General features: G+C 46.3%; 1 protein-coding gene across 2 annotated transcripts in view; it reads left to right on the top strand.

Annotated features, from left to right (window-relative positions):
* Window positions 1-3,189: 3,189 nt before the first annotated feature.
* GALNT18 (polypeptide N-acetylgalactosaminyltransferase 18) overlaps window positions 3,190-26,164 on the top strand; it is a 355,688-nt gene continuing 332,713 nt past the window's right edge. For both annotated transcript variants that reach the window (XM_030831400.2, XM_030831402.2), the window contains exon 1: window positions 3,190-3,888. In XM_030831400.2, the coding sequence (XP_030687260.1) occupies window positions 3,654-3,888 (235 nt within the window). In that variant the 5' untranslated portion in view covers window positions 3,190-3,653. The remainder of the gene's footprint in view (window positions 3,889-26,164) is intronic.

Raw genomic sequence — 26,164 nt, forward strand, 5'->3', positions numbered from 1 at the left:
TCTGGTGGGTATAGTTGACCACTGACACCACTCTCTGATGAGTGACTTGCCATTGGCCAAGATTGGTCCCCTGCTCCTCTTTAGCCCTCAAGTCAGGATACCTCACTCAGAATGTCATCAACTAGGAGTTAAATTCCATGAATGACTGGCTTTTCCAACCCTGGTATCAGAGATGTTCTGAATGTAGCCAGTATTGGTGGGATGATAGAGTGGCTATACTTGTGGGTAATAAGTCCTACTTGCCCGCCCCCCAAATCACCTCAAGAGGGAAGCTGCCTACCCCGTGTAAAAGATGGGTAAAATCCAAAGGTTGTGCTGCAAAGACCCTATCAAGGATCTCTAGCCACTTGTGTAGATTCTTCAAGGTACCCACTTTCCTCTTGCAGCAGTAGAAGGAGACCCTAGGTTCAGATTCTAGGCATAAGTTTAAAGAAATATATTGTACTAGAGTCTCTGCTAGGCCCATTCACATCCATTATCTGATTAACTTCACAGTGATCCCCTGATGACTTTTAGCAGCTTTCCAGGCTCAGAAAAGAGGGCCATCTTGAGACTGTGAGACTTAGTTTATATCCACATGTTTGCAGTAAACTGGGCAGGGCCCAGGGCAACTGGTCATTCAGACAGAACCTCAGGGGCTCAATAATTACTTATTGGATTGAATGTCATTGAAATGAGGGTCAAAGAAATGAATCTTTACGTAGGCATTATTTATAGGAGGGCTTCCATAGAGGCTAACTCTTTTCTGTCCTCGTGACTGTGAAATCTTTCTGGGTTAAGTCTTTGTGTTCCCATCCAATTCACTTGTTTAAAAACAAGGAATTAGGGGGTCCTGGGGGCAAAAGTCCCTGAAACCAGCTGTCCATTTGAACATCCTATCAACCTATGCAGATCACTGCCCTGCTGATGGTGAAGACAGACATTATAAATAGAAAGTCAATGTGCTGGAGCTCAGCTAGGCAAGACAAGCACCTTGCTGCCTAAAGTTTTAGTACCTTTTAACTTCCATTAGGGGAGAGAGAACTGCTATTGGTCGGTGGGGAAACAAAGTATTGCTAAACAGCAAATGGAGTTCAAGGAACCCCATAGAGTTCACCATATCCTGGAAGGAAACCTCACATGCCTGAGCACCCACTGTGCCTCCTGCACTAATGAAACCCTTTCTGGTGCATTCTCTCTTTTAATCTTCACAACCAGTTCTTCAGCAAGCATTGTTTCCATTTGACATAAGGGGAAACTGAACCCCATTGGTGTTTTGAAACTCGTCCAAGCTCATATCATTAATAAGTGGTGGATGTGGGATTAGAGTCGTGGAGACTGGTTGCACCCCCAGTGAATATTCTTTGAACTGCTCAGCTCCACCTTGTGACCTTTCAGAGAGAAGAGCCTGTTCCTCATTCTTCTTTTGTTGCATTCAGCCCCTCCACAATTATAAATATATGACAGGACCGGCTGGACCAAAATATAAGGTCACACAATCCACTTTTTCTCCTTGAACCTTATTTTTAAACTTTTTTTTCCCATTAAGAATGTGAAAAATGAGTGTTGCTCTTCTCTGTCCAGCCTTGTGTGTGGTGGTTTAGGAAGATCCTGGGAAGAGCTGAACTTCCAGGCCTCCTCCTGGGAGAGAGTATGGAACAGAAGGAATAATTAGACCTTTGCCATTAGCTGTACTCAAGGCCATTGCTTGTAAATGCATCCCATCAGAAGAAAGTCCAGATCCTCCATTTGTGACCTGATTATACTTCCAGAGGAAAAGAAAGGGAGAGCAAGTTTTATTCCCTCATGGATGCAGATTTCTGTACCTTGACTTTTTTTCAGAAATAGTTTGTCCTTCCTTTTCGCATACATATTGACTCAAACCTACTATCCTCCTCTACTCTCTATCCGACACACAGCTATTGTTCTCTTTCCCAGCTATGGGTAAAGAGAAGTCTTCCAAGATCTCTAGTTGGTGTCTGTTTTCACAGCATCTTTTGGGAGTTATTGTAAGCAAAGCACTGGCTGATGGCCATAAAGTGCCCCTTCATTGGTTTTGTGCCTCCTGTCTTTCACCAGGGCAGTTCTCTGAATCCAGAAGACATCACATGAGGGAGCCACCTTGGGTACCAGGACCACGGCTGGTTGTCGCACCCAAAGCGACATTCTTCAGGACAGGAAGATGCACTCCACAGATAGAGAAGAGGATAGAAATCTGTGTTTTTAAAAGTCTTTGTTTGAAGGAATTTTATTCAGGTTCTGAGAAGAAGTGAGTGTTCAGCAGAAGGGGATACCAGGAATAAATATTTGCTCTAATAACACACAAAGTAGTGTCAGTCACTGGAGTCCAGCCATGCCCCTCTACTGTCAGGCACAGTTCTCTCCTCCCTACCGTCAATCACAAACAGCACGTACAGGGACTTAACAGTTCACAGAGGGCTTAAACCCCCAGGGATATTTCTGTGCAGGATCTCTATACATATTGGGATGAGCCTGGTCCCACGTAAATGACAACCGGGGTTACAAGACACAGTTTGTCCTGGGAGCCTCACAGACTTTAAAAAATCTAGCCCGGGGCCAAAATCTTTGAGGGGGATGGTAGTGGTGGTGGTCCAGAATATTTTAAGAGAGTCCTAACAGGGCTGGCTCCTTTGACAGCTGCCGAGTCTGGAGATATCCAGGAAGCCGGCTGACAGGGTGGAGGTCGAAGTGAGGCCAAAGAAGAAGTGGACGCCCACGGGGCCTGATCAAGGGCAAGACAGGACAGGCGATCCGGCCCACGCTTCCCTGGCCTCTCTGCGTCCTGGCAACCAGAAAAAGGGCCGAGGAGCCGGCCGGTGGGATCAGCGCGAGAAGCCCCGCGGCCGGGTGGAGTGAGGAGCGCTGAACCGAGCGACCTCCGGAAGACTGGAGGTTCCTGCGCAAGAGCAAGAGGTGGAATCCCCCTAGAGGTGGAATCTGCCGACCTAAGGCTGGGACTGGCGGCGCGCCCTCCCCGGGAGCCTCTGGTCCAGGGCAGCCAGCGCGGGCGCGGGCGGAGGCTGTGGAGCGTCCCTGGAGGGCGGGGGCCAAGGGCGGCCAGCAGGTGGGGCCGGGGGGCCGGACTCCGCCCCCCGCGCCCTCCCAGTTGGTCTGCGACCGCCCAGCCCCGGCCCCTCTCCCGAGCCGGAGCGCGATTGGTGGCGGCGCTTGTCGCTCGGAGGGGGCCGGGCCGCTGTGTCCGCGGCTCTCCGTGCCGCCGCTGCCGCCGCCGCTATCCTTCTAGCAGCGCGGGCCGGTCGGACCGCCAAGGCAGTCGGCGCCCGGCGATGAGAAGCGGCGCGGCCGCGGACACAGGCTGAGGCAAAGTTTCCCAGACGTGCGTATCAGGGCGCGCGGCTGCAGACCACCCGCGACTGCTCCGAGAAGGGCTCGGAGATTTTTAATTTGGAAGAAAAAATCCACCTCATTTCCTTTGTCAAGCTCTCTCTCCGGGCGACCAGCGGCGGGAGCTCCAAACTTGGGCACCGCGGCTCCACCGCCAGCGGTCCGGGCTTTGGAGAACGTCGGGACTTAGGTGCTCGGGCGCCCGGCGGCCGGAGGAGTGCTAGGGTGTGTGAGCACAGCACAGGGGAGTCCGGGGTGCGCAAAGAGGAGGGGCCCCCGGGAGCTCTATATGGAGGAGGGAGCCCAGAATGGTGTGCACCAGAAAGACCAAAACTTTGGTGTCCACTTGCGTGATCCTGAGCGGCATGACCAACATCATTTGTCTGCTCTACGTGGGTTGGGTCACCAACTACATCGCCAGCGTGTATGTGCGGGGACAGGAGCCGGCACCCGACAAGAAGCTGGAGGAAGACAAAGGGGACACCTTGAAGATTATTGAACGGCTGGACCATCTGGAGAATGTCATCAAGCAGCATATCCAAGGTACGGACGCCCCGGGAAACTTGGGCCGCCCACGGGGCCAGGGAGTGCCCAGAGCGGTGCGGGGTGCGCTGGGGCTGGTAGGCATCTCTCGAGCGACTGCGGGGCTCTGAGTCCGCAGACGCTTGGGGGGCTTCGTGTACGCTCTTGCCTGAGAGCGGGACCCTCAGTGTCTGCGGCCCTGCGCGCTTCTCCAGGGCACACGTGTGTGCGCGGGGCTCCACGAGCGGGTGTGTGCAGCTCGCTGGCGGCGTGGTGGCGCGCTGCGCACGAGTCCCAGTGTGCGTGTGGCTACCGGCTGGTTGCTCGAGGGGTTGAACACAGGTCCAGTTCAAGGTGTGCGTACGTGTGACTGTTGGTGGGTGTACAAGGGAGCGCGCGCGGGCAATCGAGCTCATCTGGTCGCTGTAGGGCCTACGGCGAGATGCCCGAGCGGCCCCAGCCGTTGCCATTTAGGACCCACAGGCTGCGGGACGAGCCGGAGCTAGGAAGACTGCGCAGCTCCAGCCACGCCGTGAGCGGCCTGTAGGCTGTTGGAAGTGCAGGGGACTCTGTGGCTAGGAGGGCTGTCTGAACCTTAGCGGTCCCCACTCCCACCATTACCCGCGGGTCCAAGACCCTCTCCAGGAGCAGGTGTTGGCGCGGGGAAAAAGCATGGGAGCTTGGAGCTCTCTTCACTGCGGTGGTGCCTCCGACCAGGACCGCGAGAACCCGCCCCGGGCTGCCGTGAAGGCCATTCCCTCCGGTAGCTCCACTTTCAGGCCCAGGGAGCGGCTGGGGCAGAGCAGGCAGACCCGCGCGGGGTAGGTCTAGAGTCTAAGGCTGAACCGGGTGACTGCGCTCGAGGCCAGGGCTGGGACCAAGGGGAGGATGGGGTACGGAGCGCTCTTCCCAGGCGACCCTGTTCGATGAGCTGTCAGAGGCAGCGGATAGAGAGTTCTGGGCCCTGCCGGCCGTGTGTGCACACACATGCCCGTGTCTCACGTTCACATTTCTCGTTTCTTCGCCTCTGCTCCACCTGTTTTCTATCAGGCATGTCCGCTTTTTAAGGGCCGGGCAGGGCCAGCTGAGCCTAGTTCACCTGTAAACCTGGCAGGCCTGCTAGGCTCTGGTTTCAGCACCCGGCAGACCTTGGCTCCGTCATCTGGTTGAATATTTCTCCCCCAGGAGCACTCTCTTTTGTTGACACATGGGTGTCAGGATCCAACCCTTGCATCTGCTGCCCCTGCCGTCGTGGGGACAGCTGCTCTCTCTACATTTGGTTTGTTTCCCCACGTGTACAGAATAGTTCCTTCCCAGGGGGAGGTTCAGGTGAGTGCAGGAGAGGTATACGTATCCATGGTGCTTCCTGACTGACGACTTCAAGTCAAGTTCATGGCTGACACTTCCCCAGAAAAGGACACCGTTCACAGCTCTCCTTCATACCTGCCTCTGCCTCTCAGCCTGCCACTGGGCTTGCGTGGCAGACCAATTTATCTATCTGATGGTGCCTGTTGCTGTGTTTCTTGTCCTTTTCCATCCCATGGGTCCAGATTGACAATTAGTCAGCAATAGAAGTACAGTGTTTGCTCCAGGGTGATTCAGAATGTTCCCAGGGAGACACAGGCCATACCTTACTTTGACATTTCCAGTTTGCCCACAGATTTTAAGAGATTTTCATTCACAGATTCTCTCTCTCTGTGTGTGTGTGTGTGTGTGTGTGTGTGTGTGTTTATGTTCCTGGAAAATGATTCTCTTGTGCTTTCTGATCTGGTCAGGGAGGAGGTGAGCAAGGTACTACTTTGGGAAGCAGTGAGGAGACATTATTAACCCATGAGCTCATCCCAGAGTGCCCCCCTATCATGTAGAATGTGGACCGTGTCACATGATTTATAAGGCTGTACATGAAAATGAGTGCAATGTGGAAGTTGAAAGGAGGCCTTGTGCTTTTGCTCCCAAGAAATCTTATAGCTGTGCCTTGTTTGGAACTTTCAAATATATACCTGAAAAAATTGAGAGAGATGGGAAAATAAGAGGAAGCAGGATTCTTAAAACATGCGTGGCTCCAGTTCTCTTGTGTATGTGCAATGACTGTGTTATGAGTCCCGTAGATATTCAGAAATGACCAGATTCTCAGGCGGAAAGGCAGAAGCCACAACCCCTAGCGGCTTGGGGAAGGGTCAATGATTTGGGAAAGACTAGCCGTGAAGCAGGGGGAGGGCAGAGGGTGCTTGGCTGGTTGTGCCATGATGGCGTAGCCATGACTAGGGACAGCTCCCCTGGTGGTGCTGGAGCCATCCCTGAGCTAGTATTTGGGGAATTTAAATTTAGGGATTTACCTCCTTAAGTAAGGGGCCTACTGTGTTTGGGACTGGCCAAGTGCAGCTCTCTGAAGGCAGAGGGTGGGAAAGGAATAGATCAAAGGCTCGTCCTTGATGATACGGGCTGATTGTGTGTATTCCACTGTCAAGTTTCCTCTAGTTAGTAGAGCATTTGGAGCCATCCGGTTTACTCTGCTGAGCTGAGGGGGAATAGGGATGATAATAGTAGCTAAAAATTATATAGCAGCTGCATTATTTTAAGTGCTTTACGTATAATGAATTATTTAATCCTTCTCACCCTACGAGGTAGGTATATTAGCTCCGTTTTACAGACGGAGAGGTTATATGATTTGCCTAAAGTGCAGGGATTTAAACCCAGCTAATGCTGCTTCAGGATCTGTGTTCTTAACCACATACTATACTGTCTCTTAAGAGGGCCAGAGGGTCCCAGGGGCGGCAGTGCTCTCCTGGAGTCACTTGACGGTGGGAGTGGGTGTCAGACTTAGAGGCTTCAGAGGGTGGCTGAGGGATGATGGAGTCATAGCCTTTCCACTTGGAGACTCTTCCATAGTTAAACTCAGGAATCTCTGGGTTTTGTTTTGTTTCATGCCAAAAGGCAGAGGTTACATTCACTTAAAAAGTGTTCGTGGAACACCCAGGACAGTTCCTGGCACATTCCTCAGAGAGTACGTGTTGGATGGACGAGTGGATGAATGAATGGGTACACAGTGAGGGTCCCCAGTGCACACCGGTTAGTCAATAATAAAAGAATTTCCATTCTCAAATGACTGTTTTGCTTTGGAGCCTCGCACAGGCTCCTCTTTGCTTTGGAAGGAAAGTTGTCTCAGAAGCTGCAAATGTCACAGAATGTTCTGCTGGATGCTCCATAGGACTTGCAATTAGAAGAGGCTCTGGAGCGTCACCCTAGAGCTACATTCCGGTCATGACTGAAAAGTTTATTTTCCTCTTGGGGGTTGCAGTGGTAGTTCATTTTAATTTGTTTTCTGATTGAATGATTCAATTAGATGGTGTTTGGATATCTCTTGGGAATGGAAATTGCAGTTTTGATCTTTTTTTTTTTTAACCAGATAGATGGTAAATGAGAGGGTGGATAACTACAGATTTAAAAGAGCATCCTGATAGATTGGAAACACAAAATAAGTGTTAGTACACGTGTGGTCTTAGGAGGAGAAAGGTGGGATTGCTGCAGGTGGTGCAGTGGGTTAAGTAGAAAGTGCCGAAGGAGGCTGAAGTGTTGCAGAGCTTAAGAAATGGAAATGTGGATTCACTTCTTATTGTGGAAGTCCAGTAGAAACCAAAACAACGTCTTTTTTTTTTTTTAATTTTATTTATTTATTTATTTATTTTTGGCTGTGTTGGGTCTTCGTTTCTGTGAGTGGGCTTTCTCTAGTTGCGGCGAGCGGGGGCCACTCTTCATCGCGGTGCGCGGGCCTCTCACCGTCGCGGCCTCTCTTGTTGCGGAGCACAAGCTCCAGACGCGCAGGCTCAGTTGTTGTGGCTCACGGGCCTAGTTGCTCCGCCGCGTGTGGGATCTTCCCAGACCAGGGCTCGAACCCGTGTCCCCGGCATTGGCAGGCAGATTCTCAACCACTGCGCCACCAGGGAAGCCCCTCTTTTTTTTGATGAGTATCTCTTTGAATCTGTAAAAGAATTTGCCAATATTGAAGAAAATATTTTAACATGTATAAAATTGCCTCTAATTCATTCTAACCTAAAACAACTGTTTTGTATTTTGAGCATTGCCTTCTAGTGTTGTCCATCTGCCTCCGTATTTAAAAACGAAGGTGTAGTCGTGGTTGACATGTAATTTAATATTCTGCTTTCCTCAGTTTGCTTTTTGTTAGAAGCAGTTTTTCCATATTTGCTACATAGTTTATCAATTTAATCCTTATTTATTGGAGACCTGGTATGTGCCAGGCAACACACTGGGGAGGTGAAATTGGATACAGTGGTGAATCAAGGCACTCCGGGCCCCTGTTGTAGTGAACTCGTTTTTAAAGGACGATAGAATCCCTCTTATTCAACACAGTTGGGATTTAAGTTAGTTTATTGAGAAACTGGTTAAAGAGGAGAATAAAATAAAATATTACATACATACATTAAATATTTTGTTTTAATATTATTCAAAATATGCATTTATTTGTCAGCCTTTTGATGTAAGGCCAAGGCTTTTGTCTTTGGGCTGGGTCTGCCCATTGCCTTTCTGATCATCTTCCTTGAATGAACCACTCCCATAAGGTGCTGTTTACAAAGTCTGACTTCTAGTTCTGTTTTCTTTAACATTCACTGAGAACTTGAAGATGCTTATGAAGCAGTGTAGTAGACTAAATTTTTATGACTTTTGTCTGGTCTTTTGCAGTGATTTTGTTCACGAGTAATTTGACTGCTAGTTATGCGACTGACTTTATAAGTCTTTCCAAGGCTTTAAATTAATTTTCTTAGTAACAACTCTCATCTTTTTAGCAATGATATTCCATTGGTTTATATAATATGTAATTAAATTATGCTGTTACAATGATAAGTACCAAGAGTCTAAACACATTTGGAAACAAACCCAGTGGACTCTTGGTAGTATTACTCAGTTGTTAGCAGGAGATGTGAATGGGGTGGGAGAGAGAAGCTGACACAGAGGGACACAGGCATCCTGGTTTTGTTTTGTTTTTCATGGAGAGAATGAAAGCATGCTTCATCTGGAGAGGCGATTAAGTGGAGGATATTTAAAGAGAAATTTTACTGTATTTTTAGTGACTGCATAACATTGCACCATCAATATACCATTATCGATTTAACCACTTGCCTGTTACTTAACATTTGCTTTTCTATTATAATTAACGCAGAAATAAACATCTTCACTTCACCGTGTTCTTCTTCTGAACGATTTTAATGATGTATTTCCAGAAGTGGGATTACTGCTGATTCAAAGAATATGAACATTTTTGTGAAAGATTGTTTTTCAAGAGGAAAGTCTTTCTATACAGCCAATAGCAATGTATTATTGTACCTGTTTCACGGAGGCTGGCCAGCATTGGGTGCTGTCCTTCAACTTTTTCTGGGCAGATGTAACCACTGTCAAATGTTCTATTCTTTTGCTTTGTACTTCTTTGATTACTGTAGAACTTAGTATCTTCCCCCCAGCCCTATATTTGTTTTAACCTCGTATTGGTGTCCTTTGCCAGTTTTTCCTCTTGGGATATCAGTGTTTGCGATTTGTGTGTTTTATATATATGTTTTATTTCCAGATATCATTAATTAATTAATGAAATATATATTATGCCTGTGTTCTATTTTATATACATAATTTTTGCTTTACACATATACCTTAGGGTAGTGATTTTCAAACTCTGTCCCAGGAGCCCCAAGCTTCTGGAAGGTTTGTCCTGGGACTTAAGAAATAAAAGAGTTGGGCTTTCCTGGTAGCACAGTGGTTAAGAATCAACCTGCCGATGCAGGGGACACAGGTTCGAGCCCTGGTCTGGGAAGATCCCACATGCCGCGGAGCAACTAAGTCTGTGCACCACAACTACTGAGCCTGCGCTCTAGAGCCCGCGAGCCACAACTACTGAGCTCACGTGCCACAAGTACTGAAGCCTGTGCACCTGGAGCCTGTGCTCCGCAACAAAGAGAAGCCACCACAGTGAGAAGCCCGTGCACCGCAACAAAGAGTAGCCCCTGCTAGCCGCAACTAGAGAAAGCTCACGCGCAGCAACAAAGACCCAACGCAGCCAAAAATAAATAAATAAATAAAATAAATAAATTAAAAAATAAAAAAAGAAATAAAAGGGTCAAGTGAGGTCTCTTGGACCCCGCCGGTACCCATTCTCTCCCCTCCATGCAACCAATGTTGTTCCTGTTTCATCTGTCTTATATTTGGAATTCTGTAAAATATTTCATTTTTAAAAGGGCTATGCTTTCTTTTTAAAGAAAGGGTTGCAAATCATTTTTTTGGGAGAAAGGAAACATCAGAGTGTTAGATTTTTGTGAGGGATGATGGTAGCATAAAGAATTCAAGAGAGTAAACAAATCTAAAAGGAAATTGAATTCCTGGGTGGTGTTCTTGTTACCTCTATTTACCCTTCTGAATACCATGATTAATAGTGTATTACATTATATGACTAATTTCTAAATCCATTATCTTACTTCATTTAGTCAAGATCATTCCAACAATGGGAGAAATGGATTATTAACTGCTTTTGTTTCCTAAAATTTTATTAGGCATGTTATGTGCATATTAATATACATCAGGCCAGTGACAGTAGGTTGCCTCACCAAGAGTACAAATGCATATATGGTTCCTAAAAATCAGAAAATATCCAAGGCCTGGATGTTGGGAGATTTTTTTTTTTTTCTGTCCCCTATGGCTTTTGGATGTCACTAAGAATTGGCTGGTGTCCTTCTCATCTGATTCCTGACTTGGCAGGGTTGTAAAGAAGAGGATATCATGTTTGCTAAATGCTTGGAGATTATTTGAGGAAAGGGTGTCATTTAAAGAGTAAACCTATTTGTCCTTCAGAATGAACTGTGGCATGTAAAATTATATTAGTAACAGAGATTGATATTTTGAGAGAGTTCAATAGCAAAATTTAGAGATTGAGCCCAATTATCTTTATTAATAGCCCAGGACCACATCTACATGGAATAGAAAAGCCTTGCCAAAGAATACAACTTTCTCGCTTGGCCAAAGAATTTTCATTTTTATCCAGAAGTGTGTAGGCTGTAAAATAAATGAATTCCACATCCTTTCCCACTCACTTGACATAAATTGTTATTTGCCCTTGATAAGTAGGTTGATATAGAATCTCAAGGAGAATTCAGAATGAAATGCCGGAGAGCCACAGTCTGGTTTTCTGGTTTGTGAGGGCCTTGAAGTTCAGTTTCAGTTACTTGGGTTTGGCTGGTCTGTGTTTTTGCAAAGATGCTCATGGGATCCAGAGACACATACAGGGTTACTGGAACATCTTCATTACCATCCTATAGGATTTCTGACTTAACTTGGAAAGCTGAATGGGCTACTGCTTTGATTTGGGGCTTGGGGGTCTCTTTATGTTTCGTTGCTTGGGTTCAATTCTGGAGACTAGGACAGATAGGCTGCCCTGTGAGAAGCATGTAGGAGGGCAGTCCAGATGGAGGTGATATTGCACAGAAAGTCCTTTGGGGAAACACCAAGCTGAATATGAGTGATGAATGTAGTCAGGAGGCACCAAGGTGGAATTTTGGGAGAGAGAGGATTATGCATGAAGTTGGAGGGGCAGAAGTCTATAAATGTGGGACGGGCACTGTGGTAGAAAGCAAGGGGCAGAGTGGGTTAGGTCTGCTGGTTGATGGTCTAGATTCTATGAATGGTGGGTTGCACTTTTTATGCTGGCCTTGAAAGTCTCCCTAGGGCTGGAGCGTCTTGAATTCTGCAGAGATTTGATTATTCCATTGTGCCTACAGTTGTCATCTTACCAAATCTCACATTGCCTTCGGGGTCAGAGTTAGTGCCATTCCACAATGCAATGCTTGAGCACAGGCATTTTCAATATTTCCCCCCTCCTCACACACATGCCTTCACATGCAGGGCACACGCCCCAGGGCTGGGCCAGGATGATGCGTGTCCTAACATGTTGTGTTCATTCGCACGCCATCCCTTTTTCTCCCACTTAAAAAAGCATATTAATATGCAAGAGAATCTGATAACCTTGAAATTCCTTCAATTTATAGTTAACCTTAATCATTCATACGCTTTGGTGCTTAAATTATTGTTAATAACAAATTACCGCACAAATGTTCCAACATCCAATATGTTGTGACAGCAACTGGGAACAGCTGCTGTTCTGGAATCTTCTGTGTGGGTCTATGTACTCTTTATGGACCCAGCTGAATGCAGCCAACTGGAGCTTTAAGCAAGAGGATTTCTGATTATATGAACACTAATGCTTTGGTAGTTTTTTCTGGCTACACAATTATAGATTAAAATATGTTGCTAGGACAGACCCTCCCAGTCAGTGGGTATGCATTTCTGAGATGTAGTTCTCTTTCACTGCCCAACATTCAGTTTCAGTTTTGTGAAGGTTTGCTTTGGGGAGATGAAGCTGCCCTTAACGATGCCAGTGGAAAGCCTTAAGTGTCCAGCCCCAGTGAGATAGTGACAGACTTCCTCTATGATGGCATTGCTAAAATGGTACTGGAGCTGGCAGACATACCTTGTTGGGCTATGTTTGTTCTCACTGTCCTTTATAAGACAAAAATGGTGTTTGGAGAGATCCAGAGAAGTGGCATCAGCACCCATCTCCTCAGGACAGATGAGAACAATGGAAAATGATGCCCGAAGAGGAGGCTTAGGCTAACTCTTTGGCATGAATGGGTTCATTCCACCAGTGTCCAGAGTTTAAGATTCTGAGTGGAGCACCTTAAGTGGAGCACATCTTAAGCTCTGGTACCTTGTTTAGCTTCACTGGTCTGACTTGCACACCCAATCTGTGGCCCCTGGGGACTTAGAGTGAAAGGCAGCTGAGATCCTGGAGGAGAGGGAAGGCAATTCAGGGACCTGGGCAGGACAGGGTTTGAAACTTGCGCTTATAAGTGTCATGCTAGTGGCATATGAGGACTTAGGAGAACAGTACAAAATTGCTTGGGCCAATGATTATAGGAGTTAGAAAGCTAAGGAGAGATTTAAAGCTACAGAAATGCCAAATGAGAATCTTAGCCAAACCCTTGATTTATTTTAAGAGCAACAGGTATGTAATTGAATTGAAGCTGGATTGTATCAGAAGGAACGGAGGAAGAGAACTATTCTTGTATGTCAGGGACTGGGCTAGGTGCGGTCCAGGCATGATTGCTTTTTATCTTCACCGCATGGTGAGGGAGAGTTTTAGAGGTGAGAACACTGAGAGGTAGCGACTTAGTTTGCCCCAGGTCACAAAGCTGATAGGTGATTGAGCTAAGAAGGGAAACTGTCTTCAGCATCTCTGCTCTCCCCAGAAGTGAAAAGAAGATGACAGTCTCACAGAGAAGGGGCTGGGAGATCATTTTATCAACGATTTGTGTTCAAGCGGGAGACTGATGGAACAGGGATCCAGGCAGGCGGCTGGGTCTGTCCTTGTGTAAGTGAGGAACCTTGGGGTTGGGGTGCCAGAGGGAGAAGGCCTTGTTTGGAAGGGGCAGTGAGGTACCAGCAAGGAGGCTCTGGAAAGCTCTTTCTCTTGGATGATTGTGCCCCCCCCCCCCCCCCCCCAGGAACTTGGCCTCGTAGGAAAAGCAGACTGTGTGAGCTGCAGGCCAGAGCTCATTCAGATTCCACACGTGACTTTCGGGCACTCACAATATGCCAGGCCCAGTGCTGAGTGCTTTCCCGTGCACTGGCACAGTCATGTGGCTCCTGGGGTGACCAACTTGTCCTGTTTGCTCAGGACTTTCACTCTTTTAAAACTGAAATTCTTGGGTCCAAGGAGGCCCCTCAACCCTGGGCAAACCTGGATGGTTGGTCATCCTCATCTCACATTGGTAAATTCTGTTTAAGGGTAACTCCTGGCATCGTGGCAAAAACAGCCCTTCTGATTGCACCACATCTGTGTCTTCTGTTCTCTGCTCTTGAACGGTGACTTTGTCCAAGAGTCATAAAGAGGACGGTGAGGGTCCCAGCAGCCCCTGCCCTGTTTTCCCTGCCCACACAGGCTGCCTCCTTGTTATTCGTTCTGCCTTAGTCCTCCCTGTTTTTTTCAGCTGTCTGAGCCTCTCAGGATTTGGAAAGGAAAAAAACAATTGCTGTAAAGGAAAGCTCTAATAAAGTGGTTTGGGCACAAAGCATCAGCAGCTGTTTATTTGCCCAAAACAGTAGGAGTCCGCATTAATAACCTTGTGAGTTATATGCTGGGAAGTTAAAAGTAAGCAAAAATCTTACTTGAGACCCACAGATGTGACTGTATTCCTTTATTGAACTAATCTCTCTTCCTGTTTATGCTGGTGACATTTTCTGTTATCCATGTGGAAGATCCTTTTTGATCTTCTGTTTCAGATTTATTTAGCTCCGGATGGGTAGGGTCCCAGAGCAGAGGGGTTTTCTGGTTTCTCCTTACTGAAGTTATGATGCTTGTGTTTATGTGGTTCCTGCCTCAGAGGATCTCGACGAGTATGACAGACTTTGTCTAATTAGTCATCATCATATTTCTCTGATGCAAGAGAAGGAGCCACGGAGGAATGGGAGGGGTGTGGGTGAGGCTTTAGACCTGCCTCTAAGTTCACGGGGCTTGCAGAAGAGTCTTTTAACATTTTAGTTTCTTCCATTTCTAAATCTCAGTTTAATAATAAACTGATCCTCTGATTTGCTTTGTTTTCTAAAAGAGTATATGGAGGAAAGTATAACATGCAGGAATTATGACGTAGACTCTCCAAGTCTATAATTGGGCCAGGCTTTAAAAAAAAAACGTATTAGAAGCTGAGGATTTATATTAGAAGGGGAATCCAGTGGAAAATGATGAAAGAGAATTTTATCAATGATTCAAAACTTAGAAAAAAGAACGAGGGAGGAAGGGTTGTAGAAATAGGGCTGAACTTATCTGGAGGAGAGACTGGAAGGGAAAGAGAATTAGTATTTGTTGAGCACCTATTATGTGCTAAATACTTTACATGTGATACTTCATTTTAACTTTGTAAGCAACCCTGGGGGATGATGTCATTACCCCCATTTTACAGATGAGGAAATCAAGTCTCAGTGACTGTAATTAACATGATACAGTTAGTAAGTTACCTTTCTCAAGCCCCTTAGTGAGGGGCTAGGGACCCTCTTGTTTTTCCTGCTCCAGTGATGCTAATTAAGAGAAAACAGGATCATCCCTTTCTTTTAGCAGAAAGGTTGTAGATGAGACTGGAAGAAGGATTCATGAGAGTAGCAGGGCCCTGAGGTGGGTTACCAAGCGACTGTTTTGTCAGTGTCCTTCCCTGGAGATGCAGGAGGTCGCTCGTGCCAGGAGCTGATAGGGCGGAGCGCTGTGGAAGGCTGAGAGAGGCTCCAGGCCTGGCTTTTCGCAGCCAGCAGTATCAGTTTCCAGAAGACTTAGTGTGAACAAGACCACCTCCTCTGCTCATTCAGAACAAAGCTTCACTGGGGGGGTCTTCCAGGCTCAGGGCATGCGGTTGAGTTGGGGGCCATAGGGGGGAGAGGTGCACACAGAGGAAACAGCAGACATGTCCAGGTGTGCCAGGAATTCCCATTTAATCGAGAAAGTGGAATATCTGGGCTCAAGTGTATATACTGTTGGGCCGCTAGTCCTGTGGGCAGATGTTGGAGATGGGTCCCAAGTCTGGCATTGTTTACTGGGGCCTGGGGTGGAGGCTTGGGATGGTTTGGAGAAACTGCAGACCTGCCTTCAAGTTCCTGTTCCCCTCTCTTGTGGCTTGGAGTTTGACAGTGACCTGGGAGGTACTCCTACCTTCTGTTGGTCACATGCTCAGATTCTTCCCTTCCTTCATCCAATTAGCATTTATTGAGTACCTGGTAAGTGCTGGGGGTATGTCAGTGGAACAAAGACAAAAACATGAAAGATTTGCAATTAAATGAGGTAGTCAGGTGCTCTCTGATAAGGAAAGACTTGAAGAAAATTAGGTGTGAGCGCTGTCTAGGGGAAGAGTTGCACGTGGAGGAAAGGACCAGTGCAGAGGCCCTGAGGCAGGAATGTACCTGGTGTATGTGTATTGGGAACAGTGTGGCCAGGGCAGAGTGACTGTGGGAGAAAGGGATGGGGGGTGAGGCCAGAGAGGGGCCAGGTGGGGAGCAGGTTGTACAGGCCTTGGGGGCCACTGTGGGAGAAATGCTCTGGGAGAAAAGGGGAGCCCCTGGAAGGGATGAGCAGAGGAGCCCAGCTTTTAAAGGCACCAATCCAGGCTGTTCTCTGTCTGCTTCCAAGCACCTCTTGTGGGCTTGACACTGTGCCAGCTGTGTCAGGAAATGACAAAATATGTAGGACAGAGTCCTTTGCTTTGAAAAGCTCATCATCAGGCTAGGAAGACAACACAAGAAACAGTTGAGGATCTTTCGCAAACTAACTAATGTTATGAGGGTTAATGTTGAATTCTGGAAGAGTGCGCCGGTAGAACAGACTTCACCGAGGAACGGGGACTTATGACACATCTTTGAAGAATGAGGAGGATTTAGAGGAGTGGAGTAGGGAAGATTAGGTGAGAGCATGTTCAGGCAGTAAGTAAAACCAACAGTTGCCTGGAAGTGGGAGACCTGAGTCTTGTTGAGCATGGCGAAGTACGAAAAAAAACGTGGAGTGGTTGGAATCAGTGCTGCCGTTTACAGGTTGGGTGACCTTGGGCAAGTCTCTTCACTTCCCTGTGCTCAGTTTCCCTAACCACAGAAATGAGGACGACTGCCCCTTAAACCCTGTAGGATTGTTGTGCTGATTAAATGAGGTGAAATTAAATTAAATGAGGTGCTGATTAAATGAGGTACAGGACAGCACCTCACCCTGCCTATCACATGGTGGGCATGGGGGCAGGGAACACGTTCTTTTCTTCAGTCTTCCTGCTTTCCCTCTTTCCTTCTTTCCCACCACATTTCCCTCTTGGAGCTGGCATAGAAAATACGGTCAGGAATATATTTTCTGGTTGTAACACCTAGACTGTCAGCCTTGAACCCTGTTTCAGTTCATTTAGACAGGGTGTGTGTGTAAGGACTTCTCCAGTTAAGACGAGCCTGAGATGGTCAGAAGTGAGGTTAGAGGGAAGCCCAGCCTCACGCTGGTGACAGCTTCTCAGCTGAGACATCTGGAGTGTCTCAGTTTGATTTGACTATTGCTCTGAAATTCTAAGCCTGCTGGCCTGGGGACCTGCACTCATTTGTAGAGAAATATTTGTTTTGTAAAACCCACTTGGCATTGCAGTGGGCAGGGGACGATGTCAGGAATGCACTATTTGTAGAAACCTTGGCTGGTGGGAGAGTTATGCAAGGTGTCCAGTTACCTGGCCAGAGAGTCTCATTTCCCCAAATCCCTGGTGGAAGAAGAGCCTCCTAGAGGAGAGAAATGTTTTCCTCCATCTCCACCCACCTCCCAGTAGAACTGGAGCTGCAGCAGCCTGTCTTCCTGCTGGGGTGAATTTGATTTAACACAAAGCAATGTGACTTATAATTTCAATTGCAGGCAGGAAGGTGTGATTTAAGCCAGTTGTCAGGAAGATTCAATTTAATCTTTTCTTTCTTTCCCCCCTACAAAATGTGCATTTTGTTGCATGATATAATTTTAATATACATTCTTTACAACTCAGAAATAGATGTAGTTTCATATTGGGATGGTACACACTACATTTTTTTTTTAGTACTTATCTATTTAAAGTCTTTTTTGAAAAAGATCCCTTACTAGTGACAGAAAACTGAGGGATGGTTTTGCTTTTTTACTAGAGAGAATCGTACTAAATCGTTATTAAACTTCCTGGGCAGTAAACCATTGCTTGATTAGTGGGAGTTATTTTGGTCCCTTATGAGTAGGGAGATGATAATTGCCTTAACAAGGGAATTAAAATGATTCTTTTATACACCTAAAACTATACAATTGTGAATTTTGAATGTTTTTCAACAACAGCTAGTTGTTTTTTAGCCAAAAAGGCATAAATAAGTATTTTTGAGTTTGTAATTACTTTAGAAGTACAGAAAGTATGCATTTGATTTTTGTAAATCAAAAATTAAATGTCTTATTTCACCCTGGTCAATATTAGGAAACAGTATTGTGTTGTGCGGCTCGATGCAGTCCTTCCGTCTTTCCTCATCAATTAGCAAAAAAGGTTGAGCCTTCCAACTTTGGCAGTTCTCAAGTCAGATGTCAACTGTGAAGGCTCTCGTCCGAAGGATCTTTATTGAGAATCAGAGCACGCTAGACCCGGAAGGAGCGAGACCATCCTCACCTTCTAACTTTGTGTCGAGAGATCCAAGGCCCAGAGCAACTAGGTGACCGCCCTGAAGGCCCTGCCCCACGTGCTAGAGACTCTGGGATGGGGATGTAAGGGTCCTGAATCAGGTCCAGAAACTTTCCCTTTGCATCCAGTTACTCCCCTCAACCTCAGAAGAAATTTCTGCAGTGGGAAGTAATCCTTGGTTGTATATTCTCAGATGAAGCCAGGTGCTAAAGGGACAAAGGATGGGCAGATTCCTTTAGATGTGGTGAGGCTGGAGGCCCAGTCCCCTCTGCCTGGTCTGTCTGGGTCCTTGGGGCCTGCACCCCACCACCTGGGATCATCTGCAGGACGGGGGACACAGCACTGTTGAGCAGGACCTGTCTTCAGGTCCAGCGGCACATGGTAGCTCCTGGTGATGCAGTCTTAGTATGGGGAGCAGGCTTCTTCCCAGCTTTTCAAACCCACGCAGTGGTGCAGATGGAGGAGGGGTAGAGATCTTGTGTCAAGGAGAGGAAAAGAGAAAAACACTGACACTTATCAGGCACTGACTAGATGTTTGGTACTGTTTAATCCTCTTCGTATTATCTAATCCTTAAAATAAGCCTGAGAGATCCTGAGCCCCATTTTACAGGTGAGAAATCTGTCCTGCACTGGAGCTATTGACCTGCTTTCCCATTGGACTGTGAGTTCCTTGCGAGTGGAGGCAGGGTCCTATTTTTTTCCATTTTCCAGTGTTTCACTGGAAACTACATGCCAGTAGGGCATGTACAGTAGTTGAGTTAATTAGGAATTTGTTGAGTGACTAAATGAAAAAATAAGCAGGCCTGACTAAAACCACTTAGTAAGAAAATTCACATCCCGGCCTCTGGCTTCAAAGTGGTCTGGAAGGGAAGCCAGGTGCCCGAAGAGCTGGTTCCCATCCCTCTAGGCTTGGGGGTGACTTCTGTGAGGCTGTCTCATGCTTTGTCCTCCTTCTTGGTCAGGGACAGGAAAATACGCACTCCTGGGGTTTCTCTCCTGGCCCCTCATAGCTTACACTGCTGTTTCATGGTTTAATCAGAGGGAAGCTGTGGTTCAGTGGTGTGTGTGTGTGTGTGGGTGTGGGTGTGTGTGCGTGTGTCAAATGTGCTTTCCTGCCGTGAGATCTCCCAGGAATCAGCTGGTAAGAAAAGCCTGGAGCCTTTAGGGGACCCTCAGTGTCTTTATTGTAATAAAGCTGTCACTTGTGGTCACTTTCAAATGAAAGCAATCTCGTGGACACAGAAGGGAAAAAATAAACCTGCACCAAAAGCAGAGAATAATTCCAGAAAAGGTACAGCTGAACAGGGTGTCTGTGTTTCAAGAGGAGGGACAAAGTTGAGGTCATTTAAATGGATACGTGGAGAGTCAATTGGAAGGAGAAAGTATAGCTTAATTTCCAAGAAAGGATAAAGAACTCCTCTGGGCCCGGAGCTAAGGGAAAGTTGGCTTTTGGCTTCCCATCTGGACTCGGCCTCCTCTCTGCCCTGAGGCCTGTGAGAACCTCAGAATGGATCCCGCCATCTCAGGGTGTCTCCAGGGTGACGGTGGTGAGTTGGGACTTGCTGTTTCACACTCAGGAGAGAGGTGGCAGGAGCTGTGTGCAGGGGGGAAGAGGACTCTCAGAGGAAAACTCCAGAGTCAGGAGAGGGTTTTTCCTTCCTGCACTGCTGAAATTCCTTGGGCATCATGGGCAGAAGCAGGGCTGGAAATCGGGCAGCCCAGACCCCTTGGTCCCCCGGGGGCTGCCTAGGGAAAAATCACCCACCCATGGGTGTAGGTCTTCACAGAGGCCCAGCACAGCTTTTCCCACCCTCTCCAGTCCGTACACCCAGGACATGGGCAGGAGGAAGTTTCTCCTAGGACTCTGCCCACCAGGACAGAGCAGCCTGTTAGCAGGAGCCACGGATTACTACAATTTTTCTTTTCCTATTATTCTCTGATACTTTCGATTTGAAAAGAGTCATTTAAGCAGTAGGGTGGAAGAGGGCATAATAGACATAGGGGAAAAATGGAAAATGTCATTTAAAAATGACTGTTCCATTCTTTTTTATACCTCAGCAGACAGATGGCTGCCTCACCTTTTGCTCGTGGCTATGAGCAATAGCCCAGTAGGTGAGCTGAGGAGAGCGATGATTTTATTTTTCTTTTCATTTCCAACAGATTCTGTAGCCCTTGGGTTGTGAGGGACCGGTGGAATGAAGCTCTGGTCTGGGAAACTAATTATGCCTCCCTGCATGGCTGAGCCAGTTAATACCAAACTGTCATCGAGCCTGATTCTTCCCTGGGGCGGAAAAGCTTCCCAAATTCCTTATCACTTTCTCTTTGCCTTGAGAGTGGAGGCCACTTGGTCTTTGCCAGTTTGGGAAAACAGGAGCAAAATCCAGGAAGCTTCTCGAAGCTCTGAAATGGCACTCTGGGTTCTGGTCCCGGGAGTGGCTTTCTGATACGCAGCAACCCTGCCTCTTCCAGCTCAGACAAGGTGCTGGATTTTGAAGTCAGACAGATTCGGCTCAAATTCTGGTATGGCCAGTCGTTGGCGTGATGTCGCCAGAGGCTACCCAGAGTATCTAGGACTGGAAACAGACTGCCTGTCCACTCTGTTCCTCCCCTCTCCCTAGCAACGTGGGCTCAACGATGGGTCACCTGAATTGTAAGCCTGGCTTACTTTGCTGGTCCTGAAACTGAAACCTAGACAGGTACCTGGCATGGTCACCACCTGTCAGTGGAGACCACACGTGACAAAGGATAATCAGAAATTCAGTAATGCTTTTAAATGGATTTTTAACTTATTAATCAAACCCATACGTGTGGGCTTCCCTGGTGGCGCAGTGGTTGAGAGTCCGCCTGCCAATGTGGGGGGCACGGGTCGTGCCCCGGTCCGGGAGGATCCCGTGTGCTGCGGAGCGGCTGGGCCCATGGGCCATGGCTGCTGGGCCTGTGCATCCGGAGCCTGTGCTCTGCGGCGGGAGAGGCCACGGCAGTGGGAGGCCCGCGTACCGCAAAAAATAAATAAATAAATAAAAAAGAATACTGGACCCTAATTGTCCACACCCCAACCCACGTATGGGGTGAAGTTTCCATGCCAGGAGAGGCAATCCAAGAAGACTAGTGACTGCCATCCCTACCTGATACCCCACTCATAGAGCAGGTATGTCACTGAGAGAAGTGGACTGCCATCCCCACTCTTAGCTCCAGAGTAGTGGTACAGAGATCCTGCCTAGGGGGAGAGGTGGGCTGTGAGAACACAGAGTTCTGTAGCTCTCCACTTTATTTGGAACAAAGTGGGAGAAACCTCAAGCCTAAAAGCAATTGGTGAGTATTTAAGAGGATGCTAGTAGTATCATAATAGCAACATGAGAGACAGCAGGCCAGCTACACCAGCTAGACATTTAACAGATAGAACCAGAGAAGGAGATATCTGAGAAGAACCTTCTTGGGGTCAAAGCAAGCTTTAAAGACTGCCCTTGCAAAGAAGCCTGAACTTAAGTGGATCAGACTGTGGAGCAATTTATGCCTCAAAGTACTGTTGAAAATAATCGAGCAATCAGGTAGCAATTAGTGGAGGCTAACAGCTGGGTGTGATACCAATAAGGCAGTCCGTCCGGAAGTTTAACAGGGAGATAAGTGAAAGAGATAGGAAAAAAAAAAGAAGACCTGCTAAAACCACTGTCATCCCAGGGGATTGAATAGGGGGAGTGCACAGGGCCAGGGCTATACCCTCCAAGGAATCACATCAGAGACTGCACACTGTGCAGGGAAAAGATGTCACTGAACTAGTCCATTTATGTCACTAAACAAATAAACAAGCAAATATGTAAACAAAAACAAGTCCTGGGGCCAGGGAGGGCAGGAGTAGTGACCAGTATCCAGAGTGGCTAAAATACATTATCTAAAATGTCTGGTATTCAACAGAAATTTAAAAGACATCAAAGACAGGAGAACATGTAAGCCATAAAGAGGAAAAAAGCAGACAACAGAAATTATCTTTGAGGGGACCTGGCTGTTGGACTTAACCAGACACAGACCTCAAAGTAGCTATTATAAATTTATCCAAAGGACTAAAGAAAACTTTGCTGAAAGAATTAAAGGAAAATGTGATGACAATGTCTTATCAATAGGGAATATCAATAAAGAGAAAAATTATAAAAAGGAAGAAAGAGGAAATTCTGGACTTGAAAAATATGAAAAGTGAAATGAAAATTTCACTAGAGGCATTTACAATTAGATTTGAGTTGACAAAAGAAAGTATCAGCAAACTTGAAGACAGATCAATAGAGATTATTAAATCTGAAGAAAAGAGAAAAAAAGAATGAAGAAAAATGAGCAGAGACAGAGAAATGTGGAATACCACTAAGTACACCAATGGCATATTTAGTGATAGACAATGAAAAATATCTTGAAAGCAGTAATAGAACAGAACAAAACTACTCATCACCTATAAGAGAACCCTAATAAGATTAACAGGTGATTTTTCATCAGAAACAATGGTGGCTAAGAATCTTATATATAGCAAAACTATCCTTGAAGGAAAAATAGAGACTTCCCTGGTGGTCCAGTGGTTAAGACTCCACGCTCCTAATGCAGGGGACATGGGTTCGATCGCTGGTCGGGGAACTGAGTTCCCGTATACTGCACCGTGTGGCCAAAAAAACAAACCAAACCAAAACAAACAAACAAAAAGACAAAAACGAAGGCAAAATAAAGACATTCCCAGGTAAACAAAACTGAGAGAATTCATTGCCATCAGATCCACCTTGCAAGAAATACTAAAGGATTTTCTTCAGGCTGAGTGCAAATGACACCAGACAGTAATCTGAATTCACTCAAAAAACTAAAAAGTGCCGCTGAATGTAATTATATAGACAATTGTAAAATACAGTATAATTCCATATTTCTTCTTCCTTTTTCTCTTAACTGATTTAAAAAGGAATTGCATAAACAAAATACGTTATATAATTGTATTGCTAGGCCTATTAACATATGGAAACGTAATATGTTTGACGATAAGCACAGAAGAGGCACAAAAATGGAAAGGAGGGACTAGAGCTATATAGGAGTAAAGTTTCTATATTTCACTAGAATTAAGTTAATGGGCTTGGATGGATTAAAATATATAATGTAAGCGCCAGATCAACCACTGAGAAAATAGCTCAAGAAATATAGTTAAAAATTATTAAGGAAATTAAAATGTTGTACAAGAAAATATTCACTTAATGAACAAAAAAAGCATTAAAGGAAGAATAGAGGAACATGGTTCCTCCAGGGAACCATAGTAGGAACTTTGCGGGAGGGAGCCCCTTGTTTGGCTGGAGGCACATTTTGGCCCTGGAGCAGACACAGTAGGGGGAGAGAAGAATGGCTCAGGATTATCTAGAAAATTCATCCCACTTCCTTGCAGGAACAGCATGTCAATATGTTTTTGTCTGCTGAACAATGTGTGGGAAACGTTTTTTATTTTGTTTTCGTAACTGTGCGTATAATTTCTTAGCATTTTACTTCTGGGAATTGATTAAAGCTTTTCTGTCTCTTTAGAGCCATTAAATAGAAAAATGTCTGCTGGAGACAACTGACAGTGTTTCTAGGTTCTTGCTTAGAGAAATAGGAGTCTCTTTAACTGCTTGCAAAGTTTGTTCTCATGTGTGCTGAACAGACATGCGTAGCTAATGTTTATTGAGTATTTATTACATGCCAGGTACTGAGCCAAGTGCTTTATATGAATTATCTCACTTTATTTTCACAGCAACAGTCCAAGATAGGTACTGTTATTATCCCCCTTTTCTGATAAAATTGAGGCACACAAACATTAAATAGTGTATCCACGGTCACACTGTTAGCACGCTGTGAGAAAGGGATTGACTGCATGTAGTTTGACAACAGAATCTGAATCCTTGATGACTGTGTTACATCAAAACCCTTAAGTCCTTGTAGCATTTAATCACAGTTGGTGTTGGCTTTCAGGATTATAGGTGTGTTCTCAGGGTCTCAAACCTTGTAACTGGTGTATTTTGGTCCCTTCGAAGAGTATGGGGCCCATCTATATGGCTGGGCTCATTTCCACCTGGCCCCAAAGAAGATGCACTTCCATCACCACCTGGCCTCCTCTGACTCTCACAGTCACCCAGAAGGGAGCAATTTTCATAAAATTGTTTAAAAATGACAGCAGTGCTCACTGAGGGGCTGCTTTCCTTGTAGACAGGATGACTGTGGTTGAAAATATAAGGGAGAAGGAGAAAATTCAGGCTGTCACTTGCCTATAAAAGAGGAAGGGAGTGTATGGAGTAATTTTCAGTGTACAAATGAGGAACCTGAGAACCACAAATGAGAAGGAACTCAGTGACGTCCATGCAATTCAGTCAACCATGGGTGAAGTACTGTACTTAGTGGCTATACATACATGATCTCAGTCAATCCTTATAATAACCTTATTGAGCAGACAATGACATTCCTATCTCACCAATGAGGAAATGGAGGTTTCAGAAGTAAGTTGGGTGGTAATATCCCTCTGGTATATACTAGGTGTGTTGGTGCAGCATAATAGAGTCCTTCTGATTCGTTGGTGCCTCTTTTATTTAGAGTAAGGAAAGTTAACTGCAGTACCAACTTCCAAACCTCAGTGGCTTTAACCAATAAAAATGTATTCCTCACTTATCCAGTGACCAATGTGGAAGTTCCTGGTGGGCTGGCCATTTTCCTTCCACCCACCCAAGGATGCAGGCTCGGGAATTGCAGCCTTCTACTGGACCCTCTGCATGCATCTGGCAGACATGGGAAGAGAGAGAACCTGGAGGACCTCATGGGAGGTTTTCATGGGCCTGGATTAGAAGTGGAGCTCATAATTTCTGCCATATTTTATTGGCAGGAACTCAGTCATGTGGTGCCCCCTAACAACAAGGGAACCTGGGAAATGTAGTCTAGCTGGTTGCCCAGGAGAAAAAGGAAACGGGTTTAGTGAACGCATAGCACTCTCTGCCACATAACCTTACTGTTCTGGCTGTTATCTATTTGAGTGTCACCCTAGATAAGGTCACAAAGGCAGCAAGCGGCAGAGCCAGGAGCAGGACCCAGGTCTGTGGAGCCCTACGTCTGGATTCTTTGCATTCTCTCTCATTCTAGTCCAGTGGCTGGATCAAGTTCTGCAGCTCTGGATGCAGTGGGTGCTCCAGGTGACCATGTGGTCTCTGCAACCCTGGGCCACATTACTTCTGTGCAACATATGGATGCCCTCCCTGTGTCCTGCCATGGACTCTGGGCTGGGGATCTGAGAATAGGTTGTTGGGAATCTTTGTGAGCAGCTGACTCAGGAACAAGCCTTTGAAGGTCCTGGCTTCTGTGGCACTCAGCAGCTGTGCTGGGAGTGATGGACGATGGACAAACTGTGTCACCCTTCCCAGCCTGGCTCAAACTGTCATTAGCATTCAGCAAGGCTGTGAGTCTTGTACAAATCAGCTGTTTAGGGCTTTTTAAAAAAACTGCTGAAAGCCTCTCTTGGTTGAAGCTCTTATAAGTGTGGAACTAACAGTTTCCCACGCTCATTGAACAGCAAAAGGGCAGCCATGGTATAGTGTTTTCCTTTTTGGGGCATATTTGGGTGTCGTTTTTAGCAATCTGGCTAAATGTGAAGATGCTCTTGGAATGTGGGTATTTGCTATCTTTGGCAAAGGGCATTGCTCGCTCTTTTTTAGAGCTCCAGATCTTGTGTATTCAGAGAAGCAAGAAGGATCTATTGGTTTCATAAATGTGCTTCTTTTCTGGAAGAAACGTTGGATTAAACCACCTCTTGCATCACTTCCTCACTGGTTCATAGCAGGAGACTCAAGTTGCAAAGTGACTGCAGGCCCTCTCTCCCTCCAAGCCTCTGCCCCCACTCCTATGAGGACCCTCAGGGGAGGGATATATGGCTAAACAGCAAGGTTCAAACACTTCATCCCTTAATTCAGGGCTTCAGAGTCCCTTCATTTTCTGCTATCAGTTGGGAAGGTGATTCTACGCATGAGGATTCCACCCATGCAGTCGTCCCCAAGATAAAGAGGACCATGCCAGGTTTGATTGTAGTTACTATGCTCACTGCT

Source organism: Globicephala melas, chromosome 8 (genome assembly GCF_963455315.2).
Source record: "Globicephala melas chromosome 8, mGloMel1.2, whole genome shotgun sequence".
NCBI classification, from domain to species: domain Eukaryota; kingdom Metazoa; phylum Chordata; class Mammalia; order Artiodactyla; family Delphinidae; genus Globicephala; species Globicephala melas.